We start from the raw sequence: 27,198 nt of genomic DNA on the forward strand, positions 1-27,198 counted from the left end.
CGGAGCGCGGCTGCCGCCTCACGCGAGCCTGGCTCGACCTCGCCCCGCCCCCTCCTGCTGGCATTGGGCGAACACCCGGGCTGGCGGCGAGGCTGCCCTCTGATTGGCGGCGCGGGCCGTCAGTCGGGAGCCCCCCGCCTTCGCGCGCGGGGCCGGCGAGGCACGGCGCGGCTGCCTGGATACGGCGTGCGGCGGCGGCGCCACCGTGTGGGGAGGCCTGGCCCGGGCCCGGCCCGCTCCCTCCCTCCGTCCCTTCCTCCCTCTCTCCCTCCTTCCCTCCCTCCGCCCACCAGGCCACCTGTGCGCACGTCCCCAGCGCTGCCCCGGCCCAGCCCCGCCGCGGCGCCCGCTCCCGCCCCGCCCGCTGTCGCGTCCCCACCGCTGCCGGGCTGAGAGTGCCGCACCTCGGCCAGCGCGGGAACACCGGCTCCGCTCCGACAGGGCTCCCGCGGCTGAAGAAGGAGCAGGGGGCAGAAGCAGCAGCACCGAGCCGCCGCGGCAGAGCGGCGCGCAGCAGCGGCCTCCTCCCGCGGGGCCGCAGCCCCCGTGCCCCGGGGCCGGCGGCGCTGCCCCGCCGCCTCCCGCCTCTCTGTCAGCGCCCGCGGCCTGTACCACTTCGCTGCCCGGGGGGGTGGTGCACGGCGCACAGGCTCCGCCCCCCGCCCAGCCGCGGGTTGGTAGGCTCCGCCCGGCAGCGCCCTCCGCCTCCTGTCCCTGCGCGGCTTCCGTCCTTTCCGCCCCGAGCCGCGCCGGTGCTGCCGCCATGGTGAGCGACTCGCGCCTCCGCTGGGGCAATCCGGCGGCATCCGCGCGGGCGCCGCGCCGCCCTCACGCGGCTCTGCCGCCGCCGGGATGGGGGACGGGGGACGGGGGACGGGGGACGGGGGGCGGGGGATGGGGGCGGGCGGGCGGGCGGCGGTGCGGGGCCTGAGGGGCGGGCGGCGGGACGGAGGCCCGGGGAAGGCCGCTCTGGGCCGGGGGTGCCGGCGGGTGCCGGGAGCGGGGCTGACGGCGCGTTCGCCGCCCGCAGGCCAAGATCAAGGCCCGGGACCTGCGGGGGAAGAAGAAGGAGGAGCTGCTGAAGCAGTTGGACGATCTGAAGGTGGAGCTGTCGCAGCTTCGCGTGGCCAAGGTGACCGGCGGGGCCGCCTCCAAGCTCTCCAAGATGTAAGTGGGCTCCGGGGCCGCGGGGAAGCGCCCGGGCCGCAGCGGGGGCTGCGGGAGCGGGCTGTGGGCGCGGGGGCCGCGGTGCTTTCCCAGCCCGACCGGTCGCTTCGCGCTGTGAAACCGGAGCAAACGGCGGCGCGGGAAGGGGGCGAGTGTTTGGCGGCTGGAGAGCCGGTTTGCGCGGGGATGTTCGCTGGGACGTGCCGCGGGTCGTTAGTGCGCTGCCGCAGCGCCGTGCGGTGTCTGTGCCCGGGGGGAGCACGGATGGGTTCTCCCTGCACGGGGTGTAAATCCCCGGTGCTCAGCTCACGATGCTCTGAGACACACGGGGTTTTGTTCCCACCTGCAGACGTGTGGTGCGCAAATCCATCGCCAGAGTGCTGACTGTCATCAACCAGACACAGAAGGAGAACTTGAGGAAGTTCTACAAGGTAAGCACAGGACCCTGTGTCTGTCTTCTCCTGATTTTCAAATACACAGTTTGTAGGAGGGAGCTGGTCTGTTAGTTAAAAGCCTGATCCTCAAGCCCACCTCATCTATCTTCAGTTGTAAATTTATTCACTGCTCCTTTTAAAGTCCTTTCAAACACGATTGCAGGGCTGCCCTGGAGTCTCTAAGCTCGGGCTAAATCTGCTCTTGCCAGGCAGATGTTCTGGGCAGCATTGCTTCCCTGGGCTGTGGATAGTTACTTTCTAGGAGATGCTGTTTCCAGAAACACATCTTCAGTGCACACTCCTGCATGTGGGCAATGCTGCTGGCGGTGCAAGGAATTCTTGGTACATCTCTCTAATTCTTAGAGTGTTGCTTCTTGGGGTTTAGATTGCGCAGAACAGGAGAAAGACTCTTCCAGAGGCGTTTGGTAACTGTGCCTGTCAGGTCAGGCACTGCTTGAACCTGAGTGAGAGCTGGTGCATGTGTTACAGTCAGCTCGTGTTCCCAAGGCAAGGAGTTCTCTTAAACTTCCAGACCCTGCTGTAGCCCCAGCAGAAACAAGCTGCTGCTGCTCGTGCAGACAGCTCAGCACTCACGGCTGCCCTCAGTCCCTGCAGCTCAGCTCCTCTCTCTGTGTTCTGCAAACAGGGCAAGAAGTACAAGCCCCTGGACCTGCGGCCGAAGAAGACGCGCGCCATGCGGCGCAGACTGAACAAGCACGAGGAGAACCTCAAGACCAAGAAGCAGCAGCGGAAGGAGCGGCTGTACCCGGCCCGGAAATACGCCATCAAGGCCTAGAGCTGGGAGCAGCTCAGCCTGCCCCAGGGTGTCATTAAACCCAGCCTCTGTGGAGACTGCTGCGTTCGGCTCTGTGTGGTGGTGGGAGAAAGAGGCCTCAGCTCCGTGCAGAGGGGTGGGAGGATTCGTGGGGAGTGTATTTGAAGTTCTGTTGCTCATGGGAGTAGCTGAGCTGCAGCTGGGGGCAGATGAGGACAGAGGTGTGGAGCTGGGTCGGGTTAGTGTGTCAGGGATGGATGTGAAGTGGAGGCACGAGGCGGGTGTTGGGAGTTGGGCATTCAGCCCTCAGGAGCTCCGTGTTTGAGGGCTTTGCCTTGTGCCAGTGTTCAGTGTTACAGAGAGGAGCTAAGCTGCTGAAGTGTTTCAGTGTCCTGTATGGAAGTGGAAGCGTTCCATCAGCCCTGCTGTGGATCTCTGCACTGCTGGTTGTGCCAGAGCATTCCTGTCCAGCCTGGCAGTGGGTGCCTGGCGGGGCTGCCTCGGGTGGCTGCTCTGCGGGGTGACAGGAGGATGCAGCAGTGCCCTTCCCAGGAAACTTCCCGGTGTCCGTGAGGAAGCTGGGCACTGGTGTCACCCTCCAGGTCTGTTCCCACTTGCAGCCCATTGAATCTGGTAAACGGCTCCTGGGAGTAGGAGGGGGCTGTTGGGGGGAAGGTGGGGACTGCCCAAGGTGCAGGATGGCTGGTGTGGGGCTGTGCAGCAGGGGTGCTTGTAGGTGGGACCTGTGTGGGCTGCCTGCTGCAAAGGCTGGTGCTGTGCTCGCCCTGGGAGTCAAGAGAAGAAAGAGGACACATTTCTGGAGGCAGGCAGGTTATTCCTTCTGGATGAGAATCCTCCCCCCAGGCTGTGTTAGCAAACAGCACACACGCTGTGGGATGGGCAGAGAGGAAGCTCAGTTCCAGTTACCTGTTGGGTGAGAACACATCAGGGGTGTGATAGTTCCAGCCTGTCCCCTCCACGTGTGCACTGGAGGCTGATGGGGTGAATTGAGGAACCCAGACTTGAGAAAAGCTGGTTGAACTAGAGGCTCTCACCTCTGCAGCTCTGGATACACTCCCTGCTGTCAGTTCCATGCTCCCACCAGCGCAGCACAGAACTAGTTAAACAGCTTGACTGTCCCCACGGAGTTCCTCAGAGCTGGGGGAAGGAGCTGTGCTTCCCAAGGCCTTTTTTGGTTCTGGTGTAGGGCAGAGTTAGGCAGCGCTGCACTGGAGATGCAGCAGTCATGGTTTGTGTTAGTGCAGCCAGCATGTTGTAACATGACAAGTCTCCCCGTGAGGGAGCCCTCAGATTGGATCCAGACTCTGTTTAGGAAAATGATCCTCATTCTGCTTGCTGAACTTCACATAAATCTGAAGAATTTTGAAGCCTCAATTAAGTTTTAACCAGTGAGAGGTCTAATTATGTGTGCTAACGTGACTTTCCCATATATTGAGCTGTTAGGAGGGATCGCTTTGCAGTGCTGCTGCTGCTGGCTGTGTGATGGCTCTGGTAGGGCTTAGTGTGGGCCTGAACTCCATCCCTTTGGCAGCGCAGGAGACGCAGCTCGGGGCCCGAGCTCTGCCTGGGTCTGTGCTGCTCCAGCGTGCCCGAAGATGGAGCGTTGTGTGTGGGGACTGGTGGCTCTGGCTCGCGTTCCGTTGCCGCGGGGCAGGCAGGGTTAGAGGGCTTCACGGTGCCGTTACACAACCCGGCAGCCAGTGCCGAGCTGCCCTGGAGAGGCACTTGCTTTTGGCCCAGCGTGAGCACCCCATGGAGACCCCGGTCCACACGCCCCTCCCCAGGAGCTGAGGGAGAGGCTGGTGCTTGTGCTGGGAGTGGGCAGTCTGGGCAGGGGCTGTGGGCCCCTGTGCTCCCCCAGCCGTGTGCCTGAGCGGAGCCCGGGGCTCTTCCCACAATTCCTGATGCAGGAAAGCAAGCGCAGCTGGTGTGGCCCTGACAGCCTTCCAGAGTCAGCTCCCAGCAGGGCGAGCTGTGGGGTGGCTCCACGATGATGGGAAGAAGGTGGGTGAGAGCCCCTGGTGATGACATCAGCACTGCCTAGAGAATGTCCAGTCAGTAACAGGGCCAGGGAAACCCACCTAATGGCCAGGCAAAGCCCCAGGTTTGGACATCTTCACGCCCGGAGAAGGCTTAACATGTGGCTGAGCTGAGAGAGAAACCTCTTGTCAGCCTGGAGCCAACACCCTGCCGGGCTGGCAGCTCCGTGTCCCTGCGGCTGTGCCAGGCGCAGCAGCGGCACAGACAAATCACTCGGGTTGGGAGGCTCCTCTGAGGCCCCTGGGGCAGCTGCTGGCTCCGAGCTCGGCTGCCTGGGGAGGTGGATGGGTCTGTACAGACCTCTCAGGTGTCTGATGGGGGTTTGGTTACAGCCTGTGTGTGCTCAGAGCTCCTCTCTGCGCCCTGGTGAGCAGAGAACAGACTGCAGGGTGCTCTGCTGGGCACGGCCCTGGGCTGGGGCGCGGCGCTGCGTGCGGGGGCAGCCAGCTCTGCCCTGCTCCCTGGCGTGGAACTGCTGCCTTGGGATGGGGAGGAAGGGACCTGCCAGACGCTGCGCTGGGGCTGCACCCAGCAGCTCTCCCCATGCTGCAGTGGGGGTCGAGGCAGGAGAGCAGCTCCAGCTTCACTGTGCACACAGTCTGCAGCAGCTGCTGGAAGAGTCGAAGGGGTTTCTGGCACCACACTGACTCCTGGGGCTGAATTACTCCATCCTCCCATAGCAGGGTGGCGAAACCAACTCATCCAGCCCTTTCCTACCCTGTGCTGTTACCAAAGGCATCCCACAGAGGAGCAGCCCCTGAAATTCCAGCAGCAACACACGGACTGTTGGGATGGATGCAGAGGTGAGGTGATGGGCACAGGCAGAAACACTTGTCACTGCTGTGAGAGCCCAGTGGGGCGGATGCTGCTCCTGCCTGTGTCACCAGCAGCCGCAGCCTGTGCCGGGGTCCCTGCAGCCCAGAGGGTGGCCATGTGGTCCCAGCTCCCTGTGAGAAGCTGCTGCTGTGGGTCAGCCAGCTGCAAGTGTGGGGGTGGCAAACACATCCAAGAGCAGAAAACCGAGGTAGAGCTGCTGGCCTGCACCCACACGGGTGCCATCCTGGCTCCGCAGGGCGGCTGTGCTGGGGGGCAAAGGGGTGTCTGTGGGGCTGGAGAGCTCCTGGCAACATCCCAGCTGGAGCACCCCGGGCTGGGGGTGTTGGAGGGGACTGGGCGGCACTGTAGGCAGTACTGAGCCCTGCGTGGGTGTGAGGGGGGGGTCCTTGGAGACCCTCTGCGGGGGGACCCGCTGCTCCCCTGCGCTGACCCCGCGCAGCTGCGGGTGCTGGCCCTGGGTTTAGTGCTGGTGTTTGCGGAGCCTGCGAGGACCCAGCTGTTTGTTTTTCCTTTGTAACTGAAGATGTCCCTCGGTGCTGGAGCAGACTGACCATGGAAAGCTGCTCTGCAGCAAATAAATCACTTCCAGGGTGGGGTGAGGAAGGAGGAACAGCCGGCTGCTGGCCGGGGGCACGGCCCGGGGCTGATGCCACTGCCAAGGGAGCCCTGGCCGTGCGCCCTGGAAAGCCTTCGGCAGGACCAGATGTTTCTGTCCCCAACTCCCCGGCACAGCAGGCGCTGGCCCAGTGCAGATGGTGTCTCTGGGAGCGGGCAGGACCTCGTCCTGCAGCCTGGGCTGGGGAAGGGGGAGCTGTGGAGAGGGCAGGGGCAGATGTGAGTGCTGTGCAGTCCTGGTGCGACAGCCCAGGCTCCATCTCCCCTGGCTGGTGGTTGTGGTGATGGACGCACGCCCCAGCTCTCGTAGCACTCCCAGCATTGCTCCTGTCACCTCCTGGCTCCAGGGTGGCTGCTCTGCAGCTCTCCTGGGCACTGACCCTGGTTTCTGCCAGCAGCTGGGTGTGCAGGGAGAGGCACGGGGCAGGACACACACAGTGCTGCGCAGGGTGGGCAGGGAGCTGCACGTTGGGCAGGGACCCCCCACCCTAGGCACGTCCAGGTGCCCTTGGCCACGTCGTGCCGCCCTCTCCCCTCTGCGTGCGAGCAGCGTGTCTGGTGCCTCCGCTGACAACGAGCCCCGTGTTGTGAGGCTGCGTCCCGCCGGCCGTGGGGCAGCCCAGGTCTGCCCGGGGCAGCCGCCTGCTCCCGGCTGTGAATGCCCGTTTTGTTGGCTGGGATGGGGGAGGACTCGTCCCCACGCTGCCCCAGTCCCCCCGTCCTGCTGCTCCCATGAATACAGGCAGTGTTTGGGTGCAGGCACAGCCCTGCGGGGCCCGGCTCCTGCCGTCCTGGGGGCTTCTGGACCAAAGTGGCCCCCGGGCTCCCAGGACATGGGGGCTGCTGCGTGCAGGGGCTGCTGCGTGCCAGGGCTGCGGGGTCCCTGCAAGCCAGGCTGCACATCCACAGGGTGATGGAGAAAGCTGCTGCGCCAGAGCAAGCAGAGCCTGGCCATGGGACCCCCCATGGATGTCCCTGTCCTTCCCCGTTGCCGTGCTGTGGGGTGCTGCTGGGGAAGGGACGTCTGCAGGCTGCACCCCGAGGCACTGCGGTGCCGTGTTGTGCCAGGGGGCTGGGGTGGGTTGGAGGTGGCAGTGGTGACGCCGAGCCTGGGAACAGATTCTCTTTCCACTGGTGAGTCAGCCAGCGGCGGCACCGCCAAGGCCCGTGGCTCCCCTCCCTTCCCTCCGGCCCCCGCCGCCTCCCGCCGCCTCCCGCCGCCTCCCGCCGCCCAGCCCTTTCCCGCTGCCGCCCAGGGTCAGCAGCCTTGGCACCCGCATCTCCCCGCGGCGCTCGGCAGACCTGGCAGCACCGTTGCTCTCCCACCAGGCAAATCCCAGCATGGGCGGCCGATGGGATGGGGGACACTGGTTGTGGCACCGACCCCCTGCTCCCAGGGAGCACCGGGACACGGCCACGCTCTGCCGATCGGCTGCCGGCCTGGCTGGGCACGCGTGCCAGGCCGTGCCCGGGTGGCTGTGCCGTGCCGGGAGGGATCCAGGCGGAGCAGCAGCCAGGTTGCCCCCAGCCCCAGGAAGCAGCTCCCAGCCAGCCAGGCGAAGGCAGGACCCTGGGGCACGAGGCCTCGCTGCCAGGCCACAGCCCCAGGGAAACCTCTTCCTCCCCCTGGGGCAGCCAGCAGAGCAGGATGGTGCCCCATGCGGCCCAGAGAAGGGAGGTGGTGGGGGCCCAAGGAAGCTGCCCCTGCACCCAGTGCTCTGACCTCCCTGCTCTCCAGCAGCAGCAGCAGCTCGGCGCTGGGAGCAGCTCTGTGCCTGCCCCAGCCCGGAGAGGGGGATGTGGAGGGATGCAGAGGCCCCTGGGTCCCATGGGTGGGTTCATGCCTCGGTTTCCCCACTGCACCATTTCTGGCAGTGGTGCAATGAGCTGGTGGGTCTCAGCAGGGACCTGCCTGATGGCTCGGGCGTGCGGAGGGCAGGGATGTTCTGGCAGAGTGTGTGGGCAGAGCAGTGCCAGCAGCATCCTGCTGCTGTGCCAGGGAGCTGGGGCACATCCCTGGGGAGCGGGAGGGGCAGTGGGAAATGCCTCCCATCCCTGTGCAGCTGTGCTGCCAGGGCTCTGCCCAGGCCTGCTGCAGCAGGGACCACGCGGAGGGAAGGGGCAGGGAGGGAGCAAGAATAGATCCCTGTGACGCCCAGTGCTGCTGCCTCCAGCTCTGAAGTGTGTTCACAATGTGGGCACAGCCCCAGGACTCACTCCCACCCCTTCCCCTGGGTCAGCAGCCCCTGGACAGAGATAAGAATGGAGGGAAGGGCACCGTTTCCCTGTCGGATGCTCAAGCACAGCTGGTCCCAGCCCGACAGCCCCAGGCAGGCAGCTCCTGGCTCTCTGTGCCTGGGAAGGGCTGCGTGGCCGTGGGCGACTTGTCAGAGTGTCCCGTGCTCCGGGGAGGGCTGAGCATAGAGCCCTCCCATGGGACCAAACCACACCTGGGGCCTTGGCTGCACCAACTGAGGCTCACGGCACCCAGGGTGGAACTGAGGTTTGTGGTGGGTGCCCAGAGCCTGCAGCCAGGGACAGGCTCTGTCCCGGATGCCACCCGGAGCAAGGCTGGTGCCACGCTCTGCCCACTGTGCATCCTGCCCACCCAAAGCTGGCCGCCCCCTGGGCTCGGTGCTGGCCCTGAGACAGCTCCACGCTGTGCTGACACCGTGCCCCACAGCGCAGGGGGAGCGGGACGGCCTGGTCAGAAGGGCCAGGGGTGCAGAACCCCACCCGAAACAAGCCATCCTGGCCACTGACTGGGGGGGGGGGATTAGGCTTTGCTGCCAGGTTCCCTGAGGGGCCGGCTGTGCCCTCAGGAAGGTGTTTTCGGAGGAGCCAGGAACCACCTGCCCGGATGGCCTCGGCTGCCCTCCCCGGGCGCCACGTTGGTGTCACGAGGGCCCCGGGCGCCGCAGCCCCTCAGCATCCCTGTCTCAAGCTTCATTTGCTGCCCGCTGCTGAACTGAGAGATTTTAATCTTTTAATCACGTTACAGCCGAGGTGGTGCCGGCCACGCACAGGAGGAATGTCTGGAAGTCAGCAGCGCCCGGCGCGGCGGAAGCCCATCCTGCCCCCCCGCCATGTCTCCACCATGTCCTGCTTGGAGACCCCCATCCTCCCCGGGGGGATCAGGACCAGAACCTGGGACTGGAGACCAGGATCAGGCATCAGAGACCAAGGATTGGGTCCTTTGCCCCCGGGCCAAGGACCAGGGGGTGAAGGGCTGCTGGGCTGGAGCTCCCCAACCATAGGCTGCCCCCCCACGTCCCTGTGGGCAGCAGCAGTAGCAGGGAGGGAGATTTCTGCGTGTCCCAGAGCCAGAATCCGTGGCCAGCACAGCCGGGCCTGGAGCTGCAGGGATGGGCTGGTCGGGGGCAGGTGGGGAGCGCTGGAGCTCAGAGGCACATCCAGGGACCTGACCCGGGGTGTGATCCCCTGGCATCAAGCAGCAGAAACAGGATTGGGGTGACTTTAGGCTGGGAAAAAGGCACGGAGCTGTGGGGGTTAGGGAAGCCCCATGGACCTACACAATAACCCCTCAGGAAACAACAGCTCCTTTGTCTTTGCTGCTGGTGTTTTGTCAGTGGTGACCAGGGGCTGCTTTCCCAGCACCCACACCCCAGCTTCCACTGCACCCCAGCTTTTACAGCCCGGGCTGCTGCACAGCCTGCGCTGCCAAGAAACCCCCGTGAGGCTGCAGCCTGGATCTGGCTGACTCGTCCTGCATCACTCGGATCATCCTGCATCACTGCATCACCCAGCATCTCCAGCATCATCCCCCAGCTGTGGTGGGATGTGTCCTGGGAGCCCAGCTGAGCTGGGGCGTGCAGCTGCAGGTTTTGGGGGGCAAGGCCAGGCACCCATCGAGGGGGCGAAGGTGTTTCGTGAAGCGCCCGTCATGTGGGCTCGTTACCACGGGGTCAGTGGCTGCGCTCTTGGGCGGGCAGGAGGCCTTTGCAGGAGGCCCCGCGCCTGCAATTAGGAGACGCTGCCCTCTGGCCACGCGGATTTAATTACTCCCTTCCCCGTGTTTTCTTCCCGCGGGGAGGGGGGGAAGGGGCATCCCGCAGCCCAGCCCGGCACAGCGAGGCAGCGCGGAGCCTCGGCAGCCCCGCTGAAGAACAACAAAGCTGGGGAACCAGAGATGTGCTGGGAGTTTACTTTACCGCAGAAAAATGTCAGAAATCCGTAGTGTTTGGACAGGGATTTGCTGGGATCGCGGGATAAAAGGCTGGCAGGGACCCAGCCCAGGGGGAAAGGCAGCCGGCTCCTTTCTCGTGGCGGGGGCTGGTGGCTGGGCGAGGGGTGCACTGCACTGGGGGTTGGGGCCACGGCATGGGCAGGGGCAGGGGCAGGGGCAGTCAGTGCCTTCAGGAGGCAGAGCAGCACCCAGGTCTGGGTGCAGTGTGGGGCCTGGGGAAGGGGATGCCAGGCAGCCCCGTGCCCAGCTCTGGCACTGGGTTTTCCAGTGGGGAACGTTTCGGCCGTGCCAGCGTCCCAGAGCCCCGGGCCCGGCTCCTGGCGATGGCTCCATGGTACGAGGGGCCGGTCGCAGCCCCCAGGGACACCCGGCTGGTGCGTGGGGCTGGCTGGTGCCAGGGGGCAGCTGCCCCAGCACGCACGGGCAGGGGCCGGGCCGCAGCCGCTGATCTCATCCCGCAGCCCCCGGGCAGCTCTACACCCGCCAAATCTTGCAGCAGGGTGCGGGCAGCTGCTCCCACCGTGCCCACGCTCAGCTGCTGCTCCTTCCCCGCCCCTCCCCGCAGCTCAGGCAGCGGCTGGAACGTGCCAGTTGCCCTCTCCCAGGTCCGGACCTGGGACTCGGGGCCTGCGAGTGCAGCCGGGTGCTGGGGGCTCCGGGGGCTGCTGGGAGGGGGGTGCCCTCCCCAGCCCTGGCACGGGGACAGCCCGCAGCCAGATGTGCAGTGACAGCAGCAGTGACCCCAGGCACGCCTGGCCGCGGGACGGGGCCGGGGCCGGGGAGCGCTCCTGCGCCCGGCTTGGGGACAAACGACAGCGCTGAGGCCCGGGGCACTTTGTTATTCCTTTAATACTGTTCACGTCTAAAATGACCAAACCCAAGCCAGGCGCTCCCGGCCCCTCGCCCGGCCTCGGGCACAGCGCAGGAGGCTCCGTGCCCGGTGCTGGGTGCGGGCTGGGCACCCCGGCACTGCCGGGAGAGGGGACCCCGCAGCGCCGGTGAGCGCGTTTAAATAACAAGCTAATGAGCGGCAAAAGCAAAGGCGGCTTCACCACGGCTCCTAAAATAGCAATCGGCAGCTGCTCCTGTCCCGGCAGCAAGGGGGCCCTGCCCACCCCGCGGTGCTGGGGCAGGCGAGGGCACGGTGCCCGGGCGGCTGGCACCGGGCTGGTAAGGCACTTGCACCGCTGGCAGCTCGTGGTTTCGGGAAGCACGGGTTCCAGTGGGGCGTGGGGGGAGCGGTGCTCAGGCTGGGTGCAGCGAGGGTGGGTGCTCAGTGCCGTGGCACAGGGTGGGCGCTGCCGTGTCGCAATGGCACAGAGCCGGCTGCCTCCTGGTCTGGGATGCGGAGCTGGGCTCCTCTCCCCAGGAAGGCAACGCCAGCTGGGCCACCGGCTGTGGGGCAGCCCCACAACCACAGAGGCCACGTTGTCATGGGGTGTCTGCTGGGGGCAGTGCTTACCTGCACCCCCTGCCCCATGATGTGGCAGGCGTGGCGCAGGTGATGGGGACATGGTTGGGGAAGGGCTGTGGGGTGGGTGCCGGGCTCCCACCGCAGCCCTGGCCCAGCTGGGGTTCTGGCGTCAGGCTGCGACGGGGTGTCCTGGCGGGACGTGCTGGGGGTGGGTGCAGGGGTGCGGCTGGGACCCGTCTGGGCGCTCAGACCACAAAGCGGAGCCCGTACGTCACCTGATGGCCATTGTCCCAGGCGTAGAGCACCTTCTCCTTGGGGTTGTAGTCGACCTGCGTGGTGAAGGCGTACTGGTTGAGGAAGGGCAGCCGGAGCTCTGCCTCGGTGTCCGTGTGCGTGTCGAAGGCGTAGGAGATCTGCCCTTCCTTCTGGCTGTAGGTGTCCACAGCGTAGAGGATGCCGCAGATGATGAAGCAGTTCCCGTAGGCGTTGCGCTTCAGCCCCGTCTTCCAGGTGGTCTCCCTGCGCACCGAGAGGTCCCCGGGGTCGAGCCGGCTCAGGACGATCACCTCCTGCTGCGAGTAGTCGTAGTCCACGGAGGGGTAGATGACCCAGAGCCCGCTCTCATCCACGGCGAAGTCGATGTCCGAGTGGCCCCTCCACTTCCAGGGCGTCGTGTCCTCGTACACCACGTCGTGCAGCAGCGCCCAGCCCGCCACGTACCGCTCCTTCAGGTCGTACTTGATGATGTTCTTGGTGAAGGCGCGGTTGTAGTAAAAGGCCCCGCGGTACACCACATGCCCAGTGCCGATCCAGTTGTAGGGCAGCTTGTAGAGATTGCTCCAGCGACCTGCGAGCAGGCAGGAGAGGCGCTGGGACCCCCTGCAGTGCTGGGACCTCACGCATGGTGGTCCAGGGGCTTGTGTCCCCCTCACTGCTGCGGGGGTGCTCCCCAGCATAGGTCCCCATCCATCCCCCACCACCCCAGGAGCCGGCCCAGCCGGCACCGCATGGTGCTGGGCACCCAGCTGGGAGGAGCCAGGTCCCTGCACCAGCCCTCACCCTGCTTGAAGTTGTCGAGGCTGCGGAACTCCACCAGGCTGTTGCCGTAGTAGTAGTTGGTGACGTAGATGCGGTCATCCTTGGCTGCCGGGTCCTTCATCCAGGCGCCCTCGTTGCGCCCGTAGCTGTGGTGCTCCGTGGGCGGCTCTACCGACTCAATGGTCCCCTCGCACTCCACCTCCTTCACTGTGTGCCAGGGAGGAGGAGGAGTTACCCCCGCACTGGGCATCCTGCCTGCTCCGTGGCCCAGCCACCAGGCTGGGTGTCCCCTCCCCACACTCCCCGCTCACCCACCTCTGTTTGGCGTTTCAGGGTCTGGGGTGCTGTCGGGCCCCTGCCCAAGGATGGGGGCGGGGGGTCTGCGGGTGGTGACACGGGGGGCCGGGGTGGTGCTGGGCGCAGCCGTGGTGCTGGGCACGGTAGGCTCTGCCCGTGCAACAGCTTGGGCTGGGATGCCCTCAGCTGGGGGGGGTGGGGGGCCCCTCTCCTCCTGCTGCTCCGGCGCAGCTGCCCCCCTCGCGGGGGTCTCTGTGGGGAGATGAACCAGGGGGTCGGTGTGGTGGCTGGGGCAGCCCCCAGCCCTTTGCCCTGCTGAGCAGCACCATGGCAGGAGGGTGCTCCTGGCCCCCCAGCCCCCTGCCCATCCCCAGGGACTCACCACGGCTGCCAGCGGGCCCCTCCACAGCCCCTGCCTGCCCGGCCTTGTAGTAAGTGATGCCCCGGACCACGGTCTGCTGGTGTGCCGATGGCTTGGGCTTGGGCGTGGGCTGAGAACCCCCCTTGACCTTCGCATTATCCTTCTTGGGCTTCTCGGGCTTCAGCTGCTTCTCCTTGGGCGCTCGGGGGGCTGCCCTGTCCCCCAGGGCCTTGCGGGGGCTGGGGTACCGTCCTGCATCCTTCTCTCGGCCACCCGCTGTGTCCTGGGGGGCACAGCCCAGTGAGACCCCCTCCCCACCCAATCCCCCCCCCACTTCCCACAGCAGGCGCAGGCACTTTGGCTGCCGGTGTGGTGCACCCCAATGCACCGTGGGTGCTGCTGGTCCCTGCCACAAGCCGTGGGCAGCTTGGGGCTCTGCCCCTGGGCAGGAGAAGCTGCATGGCACTGACCATGCCTGTGAGGGGCTGGGACACTGGGGGGTACCTGTGCCTTGCTCTCGGGGACGGCGGCAGCGTCCTTCTGCAGTAGCTGGTAGCCCAGGTTGGAGATCTCCTTCTTGATGCTGATCATGATGTCAGAGTAGTTCTCGTAGCGTCTCATCTGGTCGGTGAGGTGCAGGACACTTTCCTTCATGAAGTCATTCTCCCTGCTCAGGTTGGTCTTGATGGTCTGGAAGACAGGAGGGGTTTGGAGTCCTGCTTGGGGAGCCCATGACACCCCGAGATGGAACTGAGCAGCCAGGTGGGACATGCTGCAGGGACGGTGCCTGCAGGAGCTCGCTCACCTCCTCCAGCGTGTTCATCTGGGCCACCACCTTGCCGATGTAGGAGTGCACCTTCATCAGGTCCATGCTGTAGAGCGTCCCCTCCAGCAGGTCCACCATGGACTGGAGCTGCGAGGGGAGGACTGGGGCTGGGGCAGGGGACAGGGTTGCGCCGCCACCACTGCGGGTGCCCCCACACATCCCCATCCCTACTCACGGCTGCTGTGCGGGAGCTTCACTGCTCCATTGCCCCGTGGGCGTGCTGGGACGGGGAGCATGGGCCACTGCGTGTGGCAGGGAGACCCCCAGCCCCCAGCCCCCTCCATGCCCGAGGTACCTTGAAGAGCTCGGGCGCCTGCTTCTTCAGCTTCTCCATCTTCCACTCGTTCTCGCAGGGGTTGAGGGAGGAAGGGGGGGCAGTGCAGGAGCACTTGCAGTCAGCCCCCGAGCTCACCGTCTCCACTGTGTAGAAGTCCTCCACCCGCATGCTGCCGCTCCGGACGCGGCTACAGGCGTCCTTGCTGAGGGGCCGCAGGATGCACTTGCAGCGGCAGTCGGAGCCCTCGGATGTCATTCGGACCTGGTCTGCCTCGCCCAGCACCTGCGGGGACACAAGGCGTCGGGGTGGCCGGTGAGCCCGGCACCCCTCAGAGCCCCCCAGACCCCAACCAGCCCCCACGGCCAACTCCCTCTCTGCCACATGCCCAGAGGGCTCCCAGCCATGCCCCAAGGAGCACGAAGCACCCTGTCCCCCTGCCCTGCCCCAGGGTGGTGGTGGCAGCCGCTCGGCCCTGCAGCCACCACAGCAGTTTGTGCCCCAGATACTTTGGTCCCAGTTCTGTAGCTGTTTCACAGCCTCCAGCACAACCCAGCAGGAACGAGCAGGGGTGGTGGAAGGAGACCCAGACGCGCCTCTGTCCCCCTGGAGCCAACACAGGGTCCGTTGTTGGTGGTGACACGCAGCCACCTCGGGGCGAGCGTGACCCCTCCAGACTCCTGCGATGGCCCGAGGCACCCGCTCAAGGACTCCCTTGTTTCCACACAGGGCCAGACTCAGCCACGGCGCCCAGGGTGCTTTTCGGCGGGTTTCAGTGGATAAGGAGCTGCTCTGCCCGTGCTGTGCTGGGCAACGGGGCTGTGGCACTGCCTGCCCCGTGGGACGGCGAGCGCAGCCACTTGCACCCCCAGCACCATCTCTGTGCCCATGAGGGACGCCTGGGCTGGCCAGGAGCACAGCTGGGAGTCGGTGGGGAAGGCGGCCAGGCTGTGCCAGACACCCTGTGCATGGGGACGTGCCTGCTCTGAGCCCCCAAGGGAGGGGAGAGGGGAGAGGTGGGAGGGGAGATCTGCCTGCAGGGACTCTGACTCACACGGGAAACTGGAGGGCAGTTGAACCGGGAAACAGCTTAACTCTGGCTCTCCCATCTCACTCCAGAGCACAGCGTGGCGTGGGAAAGGGCAGAGGCCCACGGGACCGATGTCCCTCCCGCGGGCAGCACCCACAGCCACGCACCATCGCTCCCAGAGCCCAGGGGCTGGCAGCTTTCCTGGGCCGTCCCCCCGCAGGGACCCCCGGCTCCTCACAGCCCCCGGCCGGGGCCAAGGGGCTTCCAGCAGATTCTCCTGCATTTTGCATTTCAAAAACCCAGCTCTTTCAAAGGGAAACGAAGGTCCCGCTGGCTGGGAGGGAAACGCCGGCCTGCCGGGGCTGTAAATTGAACAGGAACTAATCAAGCTCTCTGCGGGGAGCAGCGGGGCAGGGAGCGGGACCCCTTCCCCAAACACCACCTCTCCAGCCTCTCGCACCTCCCGGGGGCCCCCTGACCTCCCCACGGCAATGCCAGCGCTGTGCAAACAGGCGGGACGATCCCGCGGCCCCTCTGCACACACCGGGCAGCCTCTCGGCCCCCGGCCGCGGGTCGCCATCCTCACCACCAGCTCCGTCCCTTCCTGTGAGTGGTGCTGCGTGAGGTGAACATGTATCCTCGTGGGAGCCCTGTGTGGGGTCCTGGTGCACCCTGTGGGACACCTGTCTGGGGTCTCCTGTTCCTGCCAACACCCCAAGCACCAGCCACCGGTGGGTGAAGCTACCACAGCACCCACGGACACGCCGCAATCCCGTCCGCCATCAGCACCTTCCGCAGGGAAGGGCTGTGGCCGCAGCTCACTCCCGTGGGAGCAGGAGGCTGGTGTTCCCTCCCTCCCAGCGCCCCTGGCAGCGCTGGGGCAGCGGGAGGCACGGCCGGTGCGGAGGCCCCGCGTGTCCCGTGCCGTGGATGACCGAGTGGGCTGGAGCCGTGTGCAGCCAGCGCGCCCGGAGCAGCTGTATCCACGCCTGTTCACGCTGCGCAGCGCACGGGGGGCCCAGCAAACGGAGGCTCCCCCGTGGCACCAAGGGGCAACCTCAGCCTCCTGGGCTGCTGGTCAGGCAGGCAGCTGGGCGGCAGCCAGCGGCACAGGGACCCGGCACCCACTTTGGTCTCCTGGCTGTGCAGCAACAGAGAAATTCCCTCAGCTCTGGGCGAGGTGCGAGCAGGGGGCTGGGGGCTGGGGAGAGCGCGGCTGCCCCTTCCCAGGCACTGCGTGCGCCTCGCTGCGCAGCAGCCAGGGCAGCCGCCTGCCTTCACGTGGGGTAGTAACATTAAACCTCGTTCTGCCTTTTAAACAGCTTCCTTCAACAGGAACCGTACGGGCTGTTTAGACGGAAAAGCCTATAAACAAGGAAGTCTTAAAAAAAGGCCCCTGTGCGCTCCGTTCCGCGGGGTCACTCCCTCCACCTCGGTGCCTCGGCTGCAGCGGGACGCCTGCCCTGCGTCCCCCGCCAGCCTCCGCTCAGCCCTGCCCTGGCCCTCAGGGAAAAGCCTGTGCCATTCCACACATGTGGGACCTGCTGCTGGGCAGCACGTGGGTGGGTTGGGATGCAGGGGCATGAGGCAGCCCCAGCTGAAGGCTGGCATGCTGCGCTGGCAGCTCTAGCAGCTCCCCAGGAGGCCTTTGTGGGGGCTGCTGCAGCCTTACAGGGTGGTTCACTTCCCAAATCCTGCTGCTTGCTGCAGAGCCAGACCAGGGTGTGGGCAGGTGGGTACCACCCCTCCTCCAGACCTGGGTCCCAGCTCTGCACACCCAGAGCTGGTGTGGGAGGGCATCCCAGCACTTTGCCGAGGGTTTCCTGACTCCCACTCTCACTGTCCGGGTAGTTTTCCCAGCACTGCCTGGTTCCTGGGAGCCCTTGGGGGAGCGTCCATGTGAGCACAGGGCCGGTGCCATTATTTGGAGAAAGCGGGACCTTTGACAATGAACCTTGGCCAGCTTTTATTTGGCTGCTGCCAGAGGACTCGTCTTGCCGGAAAACACGCTGCGCTGATAAGCACGCTGCCACACCGCACGCCTCCCGTGCAGCTGCTGCAAGGCATGTCCCTGTCATGAGAGGGAAACCATGTCACCCTCCTCCTCCTCCTCCTCCTGCTCGGCTTGGCACGGTGCTTTACAGCCGTTCCGCAGCACAGCGGGTTGGCAGAGCTGGGCCGAGGCGGACGGCAGCCAGGCCCCAGGCGCTGGTGCTGCTGGGGTGTCCCATGTCGGTCACGGGGACGCGACCATGGGAAGCGCTTGTGTGGCACACAGATGCCCGCTGATGGGACCTGATCCAGACAGCCAGAACTGAAAATACCTTCAAGCGCAGCAGGGAGCCCCTGCGGGGAGGGAGGAGGTGATGGCACAGCGCAGGCCCACGGGCTGGGACCCCGGAGTCCTTCAGACAGCATCACCCCCAAAACCCCACCGGCAGCCCCCGCGCAGGGCTCCCCCCAGCACCACTGCCAAGCCGAGCGGTGCCAGCAGCGGCTGCGCTTCCATCGCGCTCCGCCAAGGGACCGGGAAACCTGCGGCTGCTGGACGCCTCGATGATCCTGGCATCAGCACCTGCCTCCCCGGGGTGTCCCGGCCCCGCCTGGGCTGACCCGGCCGCGGACACGGACCCCGCGGGACAGCAGCAGCGGGAAGGGGTGGGGCAGGGACCGGGATCCACGGGCCTCCGCGTCCCCCTGCCGCGCTCGCCCCATCCCGGCGGGGCACCTCTTGCCCGGGCTGTTCTTGCTGGCACGGGCCGGTGACGGCACCGGGCACCCTGCCCCGCACCGAGCACGCCCGCAGCCCCGCGCCTTCCCTCCGCCGGCACCCCCGCGGCGAGCGGGGCACCGGCACCGGCCCTTCTTTCCCCGGGCACGTCCCAGCTCCGCGTCCGTGGGGAGCCGCCCCGCTGTCCCGGGGGGCCCCGGCAACGCCTGGGAGGGGTGCGGGCTGAGCGGAGCTGCCCCAGATCCGCAGCTGCGGGGAAACGCCGCCTGCCCGTCAGCGAGGGGGGGGGGCTCGGCCCCGGGAAGGCGGCTCCGCGGTCCCCGGCGCGGGTTGCGGTGCCGATGCCAGCCCGGGGCTCGGGCACCCCGCCCGCCCAGCTCGCTGCCGTCCCTACCCGAGTCGGTGCGGCTGGAGGCGGCGGCGGCGGGTCCCCGCTCCGCCACGGGACCCCCCCACACCCCCCCACCCCGATCCCGCCCGGGCACGCCGGCGCCTGCCGCCGCCGGACCGGCACCACCCGCCCCGACGGGGGCACGGCGGGTGGGCGCACCGCCGGTTCCGATCCCGGCCCCAACCCCGGTCCCGGTCCCGGTCCCAGCCCCGGTCCGGGCGGTGCTTACCGTGGCGGGGCCGCGCGCGGCGGCCAGCGCCGGGAGCAGCAGCGCCGGGAGCAGCAGCACCCGCATGGCGAGAGCGGCGCCGAGCGCCCGCACCGAGCGCCCGCTCCGCCCGGCCTGGCCCGGCGGCGGGGAGGAGCCGCCCACCCGTCCCGCCCCGTCCCGGCTCGGCCCGTCCCGGCGGCACCGGCTCCAGGAGCGGCGGCGTGGGCGGCGCGGTCCCGCCCGGGCGGAGCTGTCCGGTGCCCGCCCCGGGGCCGTCCGGGCTTTACCCCCGTCCCGGCGCTGCCCGGTGCCCCGTGCCCGATCTCCCCCCTCCGTCGAGGCGTCTCTCCCACCCGGGCCCTCCCCGGGGCCGCCCGGTTCCCCCCTCACGGGCTGCCCGGTGCCCGCGGGGGATCAGGGGCGGGGTGGGGGGGGTGGGGGGCGGCGGCGGGGCTCGCACGGCCAGCGCCCCCTAGCGCCGCGCCGGTGCGGGCGCGCGGCCCCGGGCAGGCAGGCGGGACCGGGGCGCGGCCCCGCTCTCGGGGCGGTGCCCGCGGGGACCGGCCGAACCCGCCCGCCCGGAGCGGCGCCCGCGCCGGCCGGCCGGGGGCGGGGTGTGTGTGTGTGTAGGGGGTGGAGCCGAGCAGGGGCGGGGCCGCCCCGCGGGTACATCCGGGCGGCGCGGGCGGACTACGGGTCCCGTCGTGCCCCGCGGGAGGGCGGGGCGGCCCGGCTCCGGCCCGGCCCGAGCGCGGCGCCCGCAGCGGCGGCTCTGGCTGTCAGCAGCGCCCGGAGCGGCCATGGGGCAGCGCGGCCGCCGGGGCCCCTGAGACCCGCCGCGCCCCGGCCCGGCGCGGCCCCGGCGCCGCCATGGAGCTGGAGCCGCCCGCGGAGCTCCCGGAGCCCCACGCCGCCGCCAAGGGGCCGCCCCGCACCGGTGAGTGGAGCGCGGGGTCCGGCCCGCGGAGGGAGGAGGGAGGGAGCGGGGCCGGGGGCCGTGTGGCGCGGGCCCCGCCGCGCCGGTAACGTGCCCGGGCGCGGGGCCGGGGGCTCTGCCTGCCGCGTCTCGGCCGCCCCACCCGGTACAGCGGCGGGGCTGGGGGAGCGGGGGGGTTGCGCGGGGCTGGGCCGGTTCCCGGCGATCGCAACTTTCCGCGGCCGCGGGGCACAACAAAGGGCCGCGGCGGGCGGCGCGCGCTGCCCGCTGACAGCGCCCGGGGCTCCGGCTTGTCACGCGTGGGGCATCCCCCGCTGCCCTGCCCCTGCCCCTTCCCCGCCCCCCGCAGCGCCCTGCCCCGCGCGTGACTCCCGGCGGGGCTCCGTCCCGCGGGTGCGGGGCGAGCGCCGCGCGGGGCTGCGCGGGGTGTCTACGGGCACCGTTTGGGTCCCTTTTGCACTTCCCGTGTGCACGTCCCGCCTCCGCGCTTGGCTGTCCCTGCCCGCTCTGCGGTTTGCGGTTGCGTTTTGCCATCCCGGGGTGCCCCTTGCTCGGGCTCTGCGCAGACAAAAGGGGCTCCTCGCCGGGCAGCAGCGCTGGGTACCAGCCCGGCCGGGGCGTGCGCGGTGCCGGCCGTCGGGGAACGGGCAGCGCCGCGGCGTCCTGAGCTCTGACCCTTTGTGCGGCTGCCAGAAACACTTTGTTCCTCTCTCGGTTAGATGATGCTTCTCATCCTTCGTGCGTTTTGAGCTCCCTGACTTAGCTTGGGGAGTGTCTGTTCCTTCAGCATCCCTAATAACGCAGCGGTATCAGCGCCTGAGAAATGTGACCCCCTGGGTGCGCCCCTCGATTCCTCCCGCCGGCTCTAAGCATTAGTTGGGTGCCTTCCGTGGCTGTTCGGTGTGACGGACGTTCTGCCCGTGGCTGCGGTTAGGATTTTGAATGGATGATGTAACAACATTTTACTACTTTGCCTTAAAACAAAATGTGAAATAGTGGCGTGGTGTTGGGACACTGCCTGACCTTCAGTCCCTCCAAAGAGACAGGGGAGGAGCAGAACCCATTGCCTTGTTACTCTGTTGGCTCAGAAAATATCTGCAAACAGGGACAGCAAATTAAGAATCTTTAACATTAAGGTTTAAGGAAGATTGATAATGCTTCTATACCTTCAAATACAGTCTCTTCACTATCTACAGATGTGGTTAAATTTGCTTGATTATGTATCCTTCTTCTGTGGATCTGCCTATAAGTAGGATTGTTGTCTTGGTGGCTGTGTTAAAATCATTAATGAACTTAAGCTCTGCACATGGCTTCTGCGTTAACCCCCAGTGAAGTGCTGCAAATTTATTGGTGTCTCTGGTGAAAGAAGCCTCAGAGTAACTTTGAAATGCGGGCGTGTGATTCCGTGCCAGCAGCTGTGGGGAATTACAGCCTCCTTATTTGAGGGGGAATTTGATGTTCTTTGAAATAAGGTGGTGGTTTTCCTTTACTGGTTTGAGTACATCCTGCTCTGTGTAAGAGGCATCATTTGTCATCCAGCAAATCAATGGCAAGAAGTACAGCAAATCATCTTTCTTAAATAATTCAGCACCAGTTTTTCCTGCACTTCTCTCAGATATTTCTCAGCTGGGTGGTGTTTAAGACTATTTTCACTGTAGCTTCAGCTGGTGTCTTTTCCCTTTGTGAATGAAGCAGGATGGCTTTCACACAGCTGCAGAGGTTTTGTGTGGTAACTGAAGTACTGCTAAAGCTGATTGCCTAGAGTTGAGGTGACTTTGGGCACTGTGAGGTATCACCTTGGGAGACAAATCCTAGTATTGGGAAACTGCTTGAATTTGTGTTCTCTTCAAATTGCTGGAGTTACAGATAAGCAGGTTACCAATCTGGATGAACTTCATACCAGAGAGATGAAGAAAGTTGTAGGAGCAGGGAGAAGGTAAAGTTTTCAAAGAGAAATCCCCCCTCTTGCATCTCTTCCCCATTCTGCTCAGACTTTACTGGCACACACTGACATTTTTAGTGGTTCTTCAGGCGTGATTGCTTTGCATCTGATGAGATAAGCCTTTGCTTAACAAAGACTATTTCATTGATACAGTCAGGTCTTGGTTTGCTCGCTATAAACATCTCTTTGAAGATTTAGGCAGAAAAACAAATTGTTGAATGGCAATGCTGCTGAAGTCAAATGTCTCTGAGTAAACAAGAAGCCACGGTGTTACCAAGTATCAGCGTGTTGGATGTGCGTGGCTCCTGCTTTTGTTAATGCTCACAGGCAGTAATACATTGTAGAGCCCTGAGCTTGGGTCTGTGATGGGAAATAAAATACTTGTGTTGCAGGAAGAGCTTAATTCCTCTGTTGTGATTTGATGGTGAGATGGAAAAATACCTCTTGGTGTAAAGTTGGAATTTGGTATTGATGGCTTCTGTAGATCATTAATCAGGAAAATGGGTTTATGCATGCTTTTTCTGCTAAAACCAGGGCTAGCAACGTATGCTCAGCGGATGCAGTGTGTGAGGTGACATGGCAGCAACAGCTCTTCCCTGCTTTGCTCCAAGGCAGTGGAAAGATACTGTACTATAGGAAATGAGGGAGGCTATTTCTTGTTTGTTGGGAAGCAACAGTCATCTTTCCATCCTGTTTTTTGGCAAGTCATTTGTGATTTTTTTTGGCAGGGGTAAATGTGCAAGCCACTCAGTAAATTACTGTTCTGCTCTTCCACGGTGGCAGCTTCAAACAAACGCATTTACACTGGTGCTCTCTGGGAATGAGAGCACGGTTTATCCTGTTGATAAACTGCCTATTTAAATAAAGCCTTCAGCAGTGTAATCTGGTAATTCTAATTAAGTCATTTACATACAGAATTGGCCCAGGGTTTCATCAGATGGTTGCTGGTGAGCTGAAACGCATTCTTTCCCTCCAGCTGTATTAAACTGCCCTTTTGATCCTTTCCTTTTTCTAGCCTCTAAGCCAGGGTGGTTATCACTCTGCAGAGTTAATTGAGAAGGGGAAGTTGTGGGACGAGAGGACCCTTCCAGGTTGAGCTTAAGTTTTAATTATTACAGTTCCAATTACCTAATTAGACTTCCAGATTTTCATATGTTGATAAAAACATTTCTTTCTAACAAAGATTTTGTTAAAGGAGGAAATACACCCCTGGCAGGCCAGCCTCAGTGAAGCTGGGTATTGGTGAATGATTGCCAATAACTTATCTGGAAAGCAGTATGTGTCTCAAGTATCTTAATTCTCCTCCAGCCCCTCGATAAGGAGGTCTCATTTGCAAAGGGTGGACCCAGTGTCCTTCAGAGAGCATGAGCTACGTGTACACCTCCCATTGCCTCATCCTAGCTGGGGGCTTGTGTAGGTGGTGAAATTTAAACTTGGAGAAGTGTCTGGTCAGCGTGAAGGATTAATTTCAGCCATTATCCCTTTGTGGGTATCCCTTGTTACGAATCCACCAGGACCGTAATGCCAGGGTGACTACAGACTGCTGGGATAGCCTTGTCTGGAGGTACTGCTCACCTTGATGGAAACCTTAAATATTTGTCATGGAACTATAGTCCTGAGGGCTTCCCAACTCCAGATTCTATCTGAAAATTCCCTGATGTGAAGCCTCACCAGCTACTCCAGCAGGAGTTGTGATTCCCGGTGCTGGAATGTGCTTCCAATGGTGTGTGGTGTGCTCGGGTCTGAGCGGGGGTCCTGTGCTGTTACCCTAGGGTTGGCAGGTGTACCCCTCCAGAAACTGCCCCTGGAATGTCAGCATTTGCTCTGCTTTGGTGGTGCTGACTCTGGCCCTACTGAGAAGCTCAGGGTTTATCTGCAGGAATTGTTTTGGAGCCCTCAGATACTGAAGCCAAGGGATTAAGAGTTGATTGTCACAGTTGTAGTAAAAAACTCAAAAAGCTTTTGGTCTGGGAAAGCTTTGCCAAACTCCGACTTGTCCTCAGAAAATTTCTTTGTTCAGTCTTGTAGCTGTAACTTGACTTTGTTTGGCAGAACTTATGTTGCACTGCAGAATAACTTTTAGTTCCTTTGGGTGTCTTGTGTAGGCGTCTGCCAGGGGATGCTCTATCCTGTGCTGTAAAGAAATGCCCGTTCTGCAGACCTCAAGCAGTGATTGCTCTTACCTCTGAATAACTTGGTGTACAGTGGTGTTGCTGGGACTTTGGGTTAAGGTGGTGACAGCAGTTCAGCTGAGTTCTTGCCTTATTTTGCAGTAGTATGTAAGCTCAGGGCTTGGCTTAAGGCAGGCCCATTCCCGAGTCAGATCCAGGTGTCAGTTCAGCAGGGGCCAGGGTCACCTTGCTCAGCCTGCCTTGACAGAGTGGTTTGGGTGCTGGAGGGATTTGGCTTTCTCCATCTTTGTGTGTAACTCCACTCTGTGTGTGTGAGCATGCCGGGTGTCCTGCGGTGGTGCCACCGACTCGCGGTGTCCTTGGCGCCTCCTGCTCCGCTCGCTGGCTCGGCAGAGCTTTTCACTGGCTTTGGTTCTCCTGCACACCTGATATGTGCTGCACTGGTCTGTCACCTTAACACTTGAGCTGACCTTTGGTGTTTCACTCTGATTTACATAGTGGCTCAGCTCAGTCACTGTCCCTGCCACAGGATGATATCCATAAAAATGACACTTCCGCGTCCTGAGAAAAAATCCCCGGGCCCATTGGCGACATGTGAAAAGGACACCCAGCAGGAAGGGAGGCCCATGTCTTGAAATATTCATCAATCATTTTCCTGGCACCAGGAAACCAATCAACTCTTCTAAAGGGTAGAGTGTCATCAATCACCCAATGTGGGAAACGGGGAGCGCTGCCCCTACCAAAGGGTTCCTTCATGTTGACAGAGTAAAAGTGTTGTGCTTGGGCTTATTCACAAGTAGTAACTTACACCCCTGGTATAAAGGACTCTGTCTTTTAGGAAAGACAATCGGTGAAGGAAAGGATTTAATGTTGTATGCGCAATCTAAGCTTGAACCAAAGACTTTGATTCCAGTGATGGCTCGAGCTGTGTTTTGCTTTGAGATCTTCCCTTTACCTCTGCCTGGCAGGTGAAGGCTCTGCCTCCTGTTCCCAAACCTCCCTGTTCTCTAAGTGCCGAGTTCAGCAGCATGCTGGTTTTTCTAGAGGCTCAAAAATTTAATGTTTTGTGCTTCTGCCATGGAACAACTGAAGTTTGAAGTGGCCTGTATTGCAAATCCATGCTGGGGAAGGAATGCACCTCTGGAGGCTTGTCCTCTTCTCGCTTTAACTTCTGTTAAAAAAAGAGGTTGCCTAATAATGAATAAGCAGCAGTTGTTGAGATCTGTAGGATGTACTTGCTGTAGCAAGTGGATGGGGGTTATTTGTATTCTTGTTTTCTAGTGAGGTGCTGTAAATCAGAACAAGAGTTGTTTATAACTTTGTTCTTTCTATGGAAAACTCTGCAATAGCTGTTACATAAGAAGAGCCAGGATATTTATGGTAAAAATAATTGGCAAGTAGATTTTGCCAGGAAAACGCTTCTTGCATGCCTCGTTGGAAAAAAGAGGCACTGAAGTGATGGCTCTAACGAGCTCTGGCTTAGTGCTGCTCTGCTGATGCCTGGGGGCTGCGGTGGGGGTGTCAGCCCTGGGTACTGGTACTGCTTCAGTGTGTGTGGAGGGCTTGACAGGGATTTGGCTGTGTGACTTGGGTGCTGTGTCTGTGTTCACTTCTTATTTCAGTAACTACAGAAACTTGACACAAGCGCTGTAACTCTTTAAAGTCTAGCTCCCTACTCCTTCACAGACATAAAAAGTGCAGGTTGGTGGGTGGCCAGGAGCCTTTTGTGCACCCTGCCCATCATGTGGCTGTGCCTCTGGCCAGGAGAGCAGGCTGGCAGCTGCTGGTCTGGGCACGGCCTGAGGGACAGAGGTTCCCTGGGGTGCCCAGAGCCTGGGCATGGCTGAGTGGGCAGCCCCAGCCTGGCTTTGGCCATGGCAGCCTGCCCTGAGGGGGCCTGTGGGGCTGGCCTGTCATCTTGTCACACATTGAGTGCGTTTTCCTGGCGTGTAGCTCCCTTATGTAAAACATCTTGGGGGTAACAATGATTTAGAGTGGTTTGGAAGGGGCCTCAGAGATCATCAGGTTCCACCCCCTGCTATGGGCAGGAACAACTCTCACCAGCCCAGGCTGTTCAAGGCCCCTTTCAACCCGGCCTTGAACACTTCCAGGGAGGGGGCAGCCACCACTTCCCAGGGCAGCCTCAGAGTGAAGAATTTCTTCCTAATACTCAATCTAAATCTACCGCCTTCCAGTTTAAAACCATTCCCCCTTGTCCCATCACTCCAGGCCCTTCTAAAAGATCCTTCCCTAGCTTTCTTGTAGGCCGCAGTGCATGTTCCAGTGCGTCCTAGATCTGCTGAGAAGGAGCATTTCTCATCCTTAAAACCTGAGAAATGCTGCATCAGGGGTACTCTTGACTTCTAAGAAGTTTTTCAAATCCTGGCACTGAATTCCCACCCTCAAACGACGTGCTGGGGTGGCTGACAGGCATAGTGGGTCTCAGAGTCTGGATGTAGCTGGGCTGTACCAGAGGTGAGCCAGCGAGCCCGGCTAGCGGAGTACAGGGTGGTGAAAACGGCTTGTGTGCAAGGCACGGGTGCAGCAGTTCATAATGAAGATTGCCAGCTGCTCTGCAAGGCTGAGGACAAAATCCCTGCTAGTAATTAAAAGCTTTGAAATGACCTTGAATCTAAAGCTGTCTTGGAGTAAATTTATGACTCCCCTTCACTGCAGAAGAGGTGCGGCAGTGTGGGTGGTGGTTGGTGCTTCATGGCAGCCTTGGGTGAGCGCTGCCGATCAGACATAACCAGAATGCAGCTGGTGTGCAACGTGATCGTGTGGAATGGCTAAAGAAAGAAAATGGGCCATAGGTGGAAATAACCAGGGAATGAAACTGCTTGGAAAGCAGCAGCACCTCACTGCTTGGAAATGTAACTGGTTTTAGAGACTTGCTGTAATGGCATGCCCCACTTAATGAGAAATCCAGCTGGACAGTCAGTGTCTGGTTTTAAAAACAAACTTTTTTCAGTGTCAGTGGAGGTGCAGAGGTACTGGCTCTGTGAGGGTAGAGTTGGGACAGCTTCAGCGCTACCATCAAGCAAGTATGGTTACTTCCTGCTGCTCTGAAAGGGCTCTGTCCCAGCTCTGCAGCTTCCTTATGTTGCTGGTGTTGTCGGAGAGGTTTTTCCTTAATTCAGCACTAGTCTGGTGTAAAATGCTGGTGAAACCCTCTATCTTAATGCCCTCCTTGAGCTGCAGCTTTCTGGGTAGAGCCGTGATGACTGGGGCTTCTGGAACTTGTAAAAGCTGTCCTGTTTGTCACTAAGGATAACAGCCTGTAGTCCATAAAATGGTAAATTGCTAGAGCCATACTGTATAATACCCATCTTTCTGCCCTATATAGGTTTGTATCCATATACCTGGGATGTTTGCATCCACTAAAGTATCTATAGCTTAAAACCAGAGGATTTACATGAGCAATGCTAAGGGAAATCTGGAGTGGAGCAGGCTGAAGTGTGCTGGAAGCTGCTGCTGTAGTGTCCCTGGCTTCCCTTGTGGACCTCGGCAGTGCCCCA

At 62.6% G+C, this 27,198-nt stretch overlaps 3 protein-coding genes across 3 annotated transcripts in view; 2 read left to right on the top strand and 1 right to left on the bottom strand.

Moving 5' to 3' along the window:
• Positions 1-397: 397 nt before the first annotated feature.
• On the top strand, positions 398-2,451 carry RPL35 (ribosomal protein L35). Its single transcript, XM_084272642.1, has 4 exons — positions 398-766; positions 1,031-1,167; positions 1,517-1,598; positions 2,248-2,451. Exons 1-4 carry the CDS (start codon positions 764-766, stop codon positions 2,395-2,397), a joined length of 372 nt encoding a protein of 123 aa, XP_084128768.1. The 5' UTR covers positions 398-763; the 3' UTR covers positions 2,398-2,451.
• Positions 2,452-10,926: 8,475 nt separating this feature from the next.
• On the bottom strand, positions 10,927-18,912 carry OLFML2A (olfactomedin like 2A). The gene is made up of 8 exons (XM_084272374.1): positions 18,688-18,912; positions 14,328-14,591; positions 14,012-14,119; positions 13,711-13,896; positions 13,228-13,489; positions 12,864-13,097; positions 12,570-12,755; positions 10,927-12,357 (listed from the first exon to the last, which is right to left on the bottom strand). The coding sequence occupies exons 1-8, from the start codon at positions 18,751-18,753 to the stop codon at positions 11,756-11,758; spliced, it is 1,908 nt and encodes a 635-aa protein (XP_084128500.1). The 5' UTR covers positions 18,754-18,912; the 3' UTR covers positions 10,927-11,755.
• Positions 18,913-19,428: 516 nt separating this feature from the next.
• NR6A1 (nuclear receptor subfamily 6 group A member 1) overlaps positions 19,429-27,198 on the top strand; it is a gene marked incomplete at both ends in the record, with an annotated part of 74,861 nt that continues 67,091 nt past the window's right edge. The window contains one exon of the mRNA XM_084272624.1: positions 19,429-19,606. Within this exon, the coding sequence (XP_084128750.1) occupies positions 19,540-19,606 (67 nt within the window). The remainder of the gene's footprint in view (positions 19,607-27,198) is intronic.

This window comes from Gallinula chloropus (assembly GCF_964237585.1).
Source record: "Gallinula chloropus genome assembly, chromosome: 18".
Classification (NCBI taxonomy): domain Eukaryota; kingdom Metazoa; phylum Chordata; class Aves; order Gruiformes; family Rallidae; genus Gallinula; species Gallinula chloropus.

Bases quoted from the DNA above. Each gene is read 5' to 3' on its own strand.
- RPL35 (XM_084272642.1), top strand. The intron at 1,168-1,516 runs GTAAGTGGGCTC...TCCCACCTGCAG, and splicing joins GCCTCCAAGCTCTCCAAGAT to ACGTGTGGTGCGCAAATCCA. The intron at 1,599-2,247 runs GTAAGCACAGGA...TTCTGCAAACAG, and splicing joins ACTTGAGGAAGTTCTACAAG to GGCAAGAAGTACAAGCCCCT.
- OLFML2A (XM_084272374.1), bottom strand. From the start codon at position 18,753: ATGCGGGTGCTGCTGCTCCCGGCGCTGCTGCTCCCGGCGCTGGCCGCC. The intron at 14,120-14,327 runs GTACCTCGGGCA...CTCCCCTCGCAG, and splicing joins AGGCGCCCGAGCTCTTCAAG to CTCCAGTCCATGGTGGACCT. The intron at 13,490-13,710 runs GTACCCCCCAGT...TGTGCCCCCCAG, and splicing joins TCCCCGAGAGCAAGGCACAG to GACACAGCGGGTGGCCGAGA.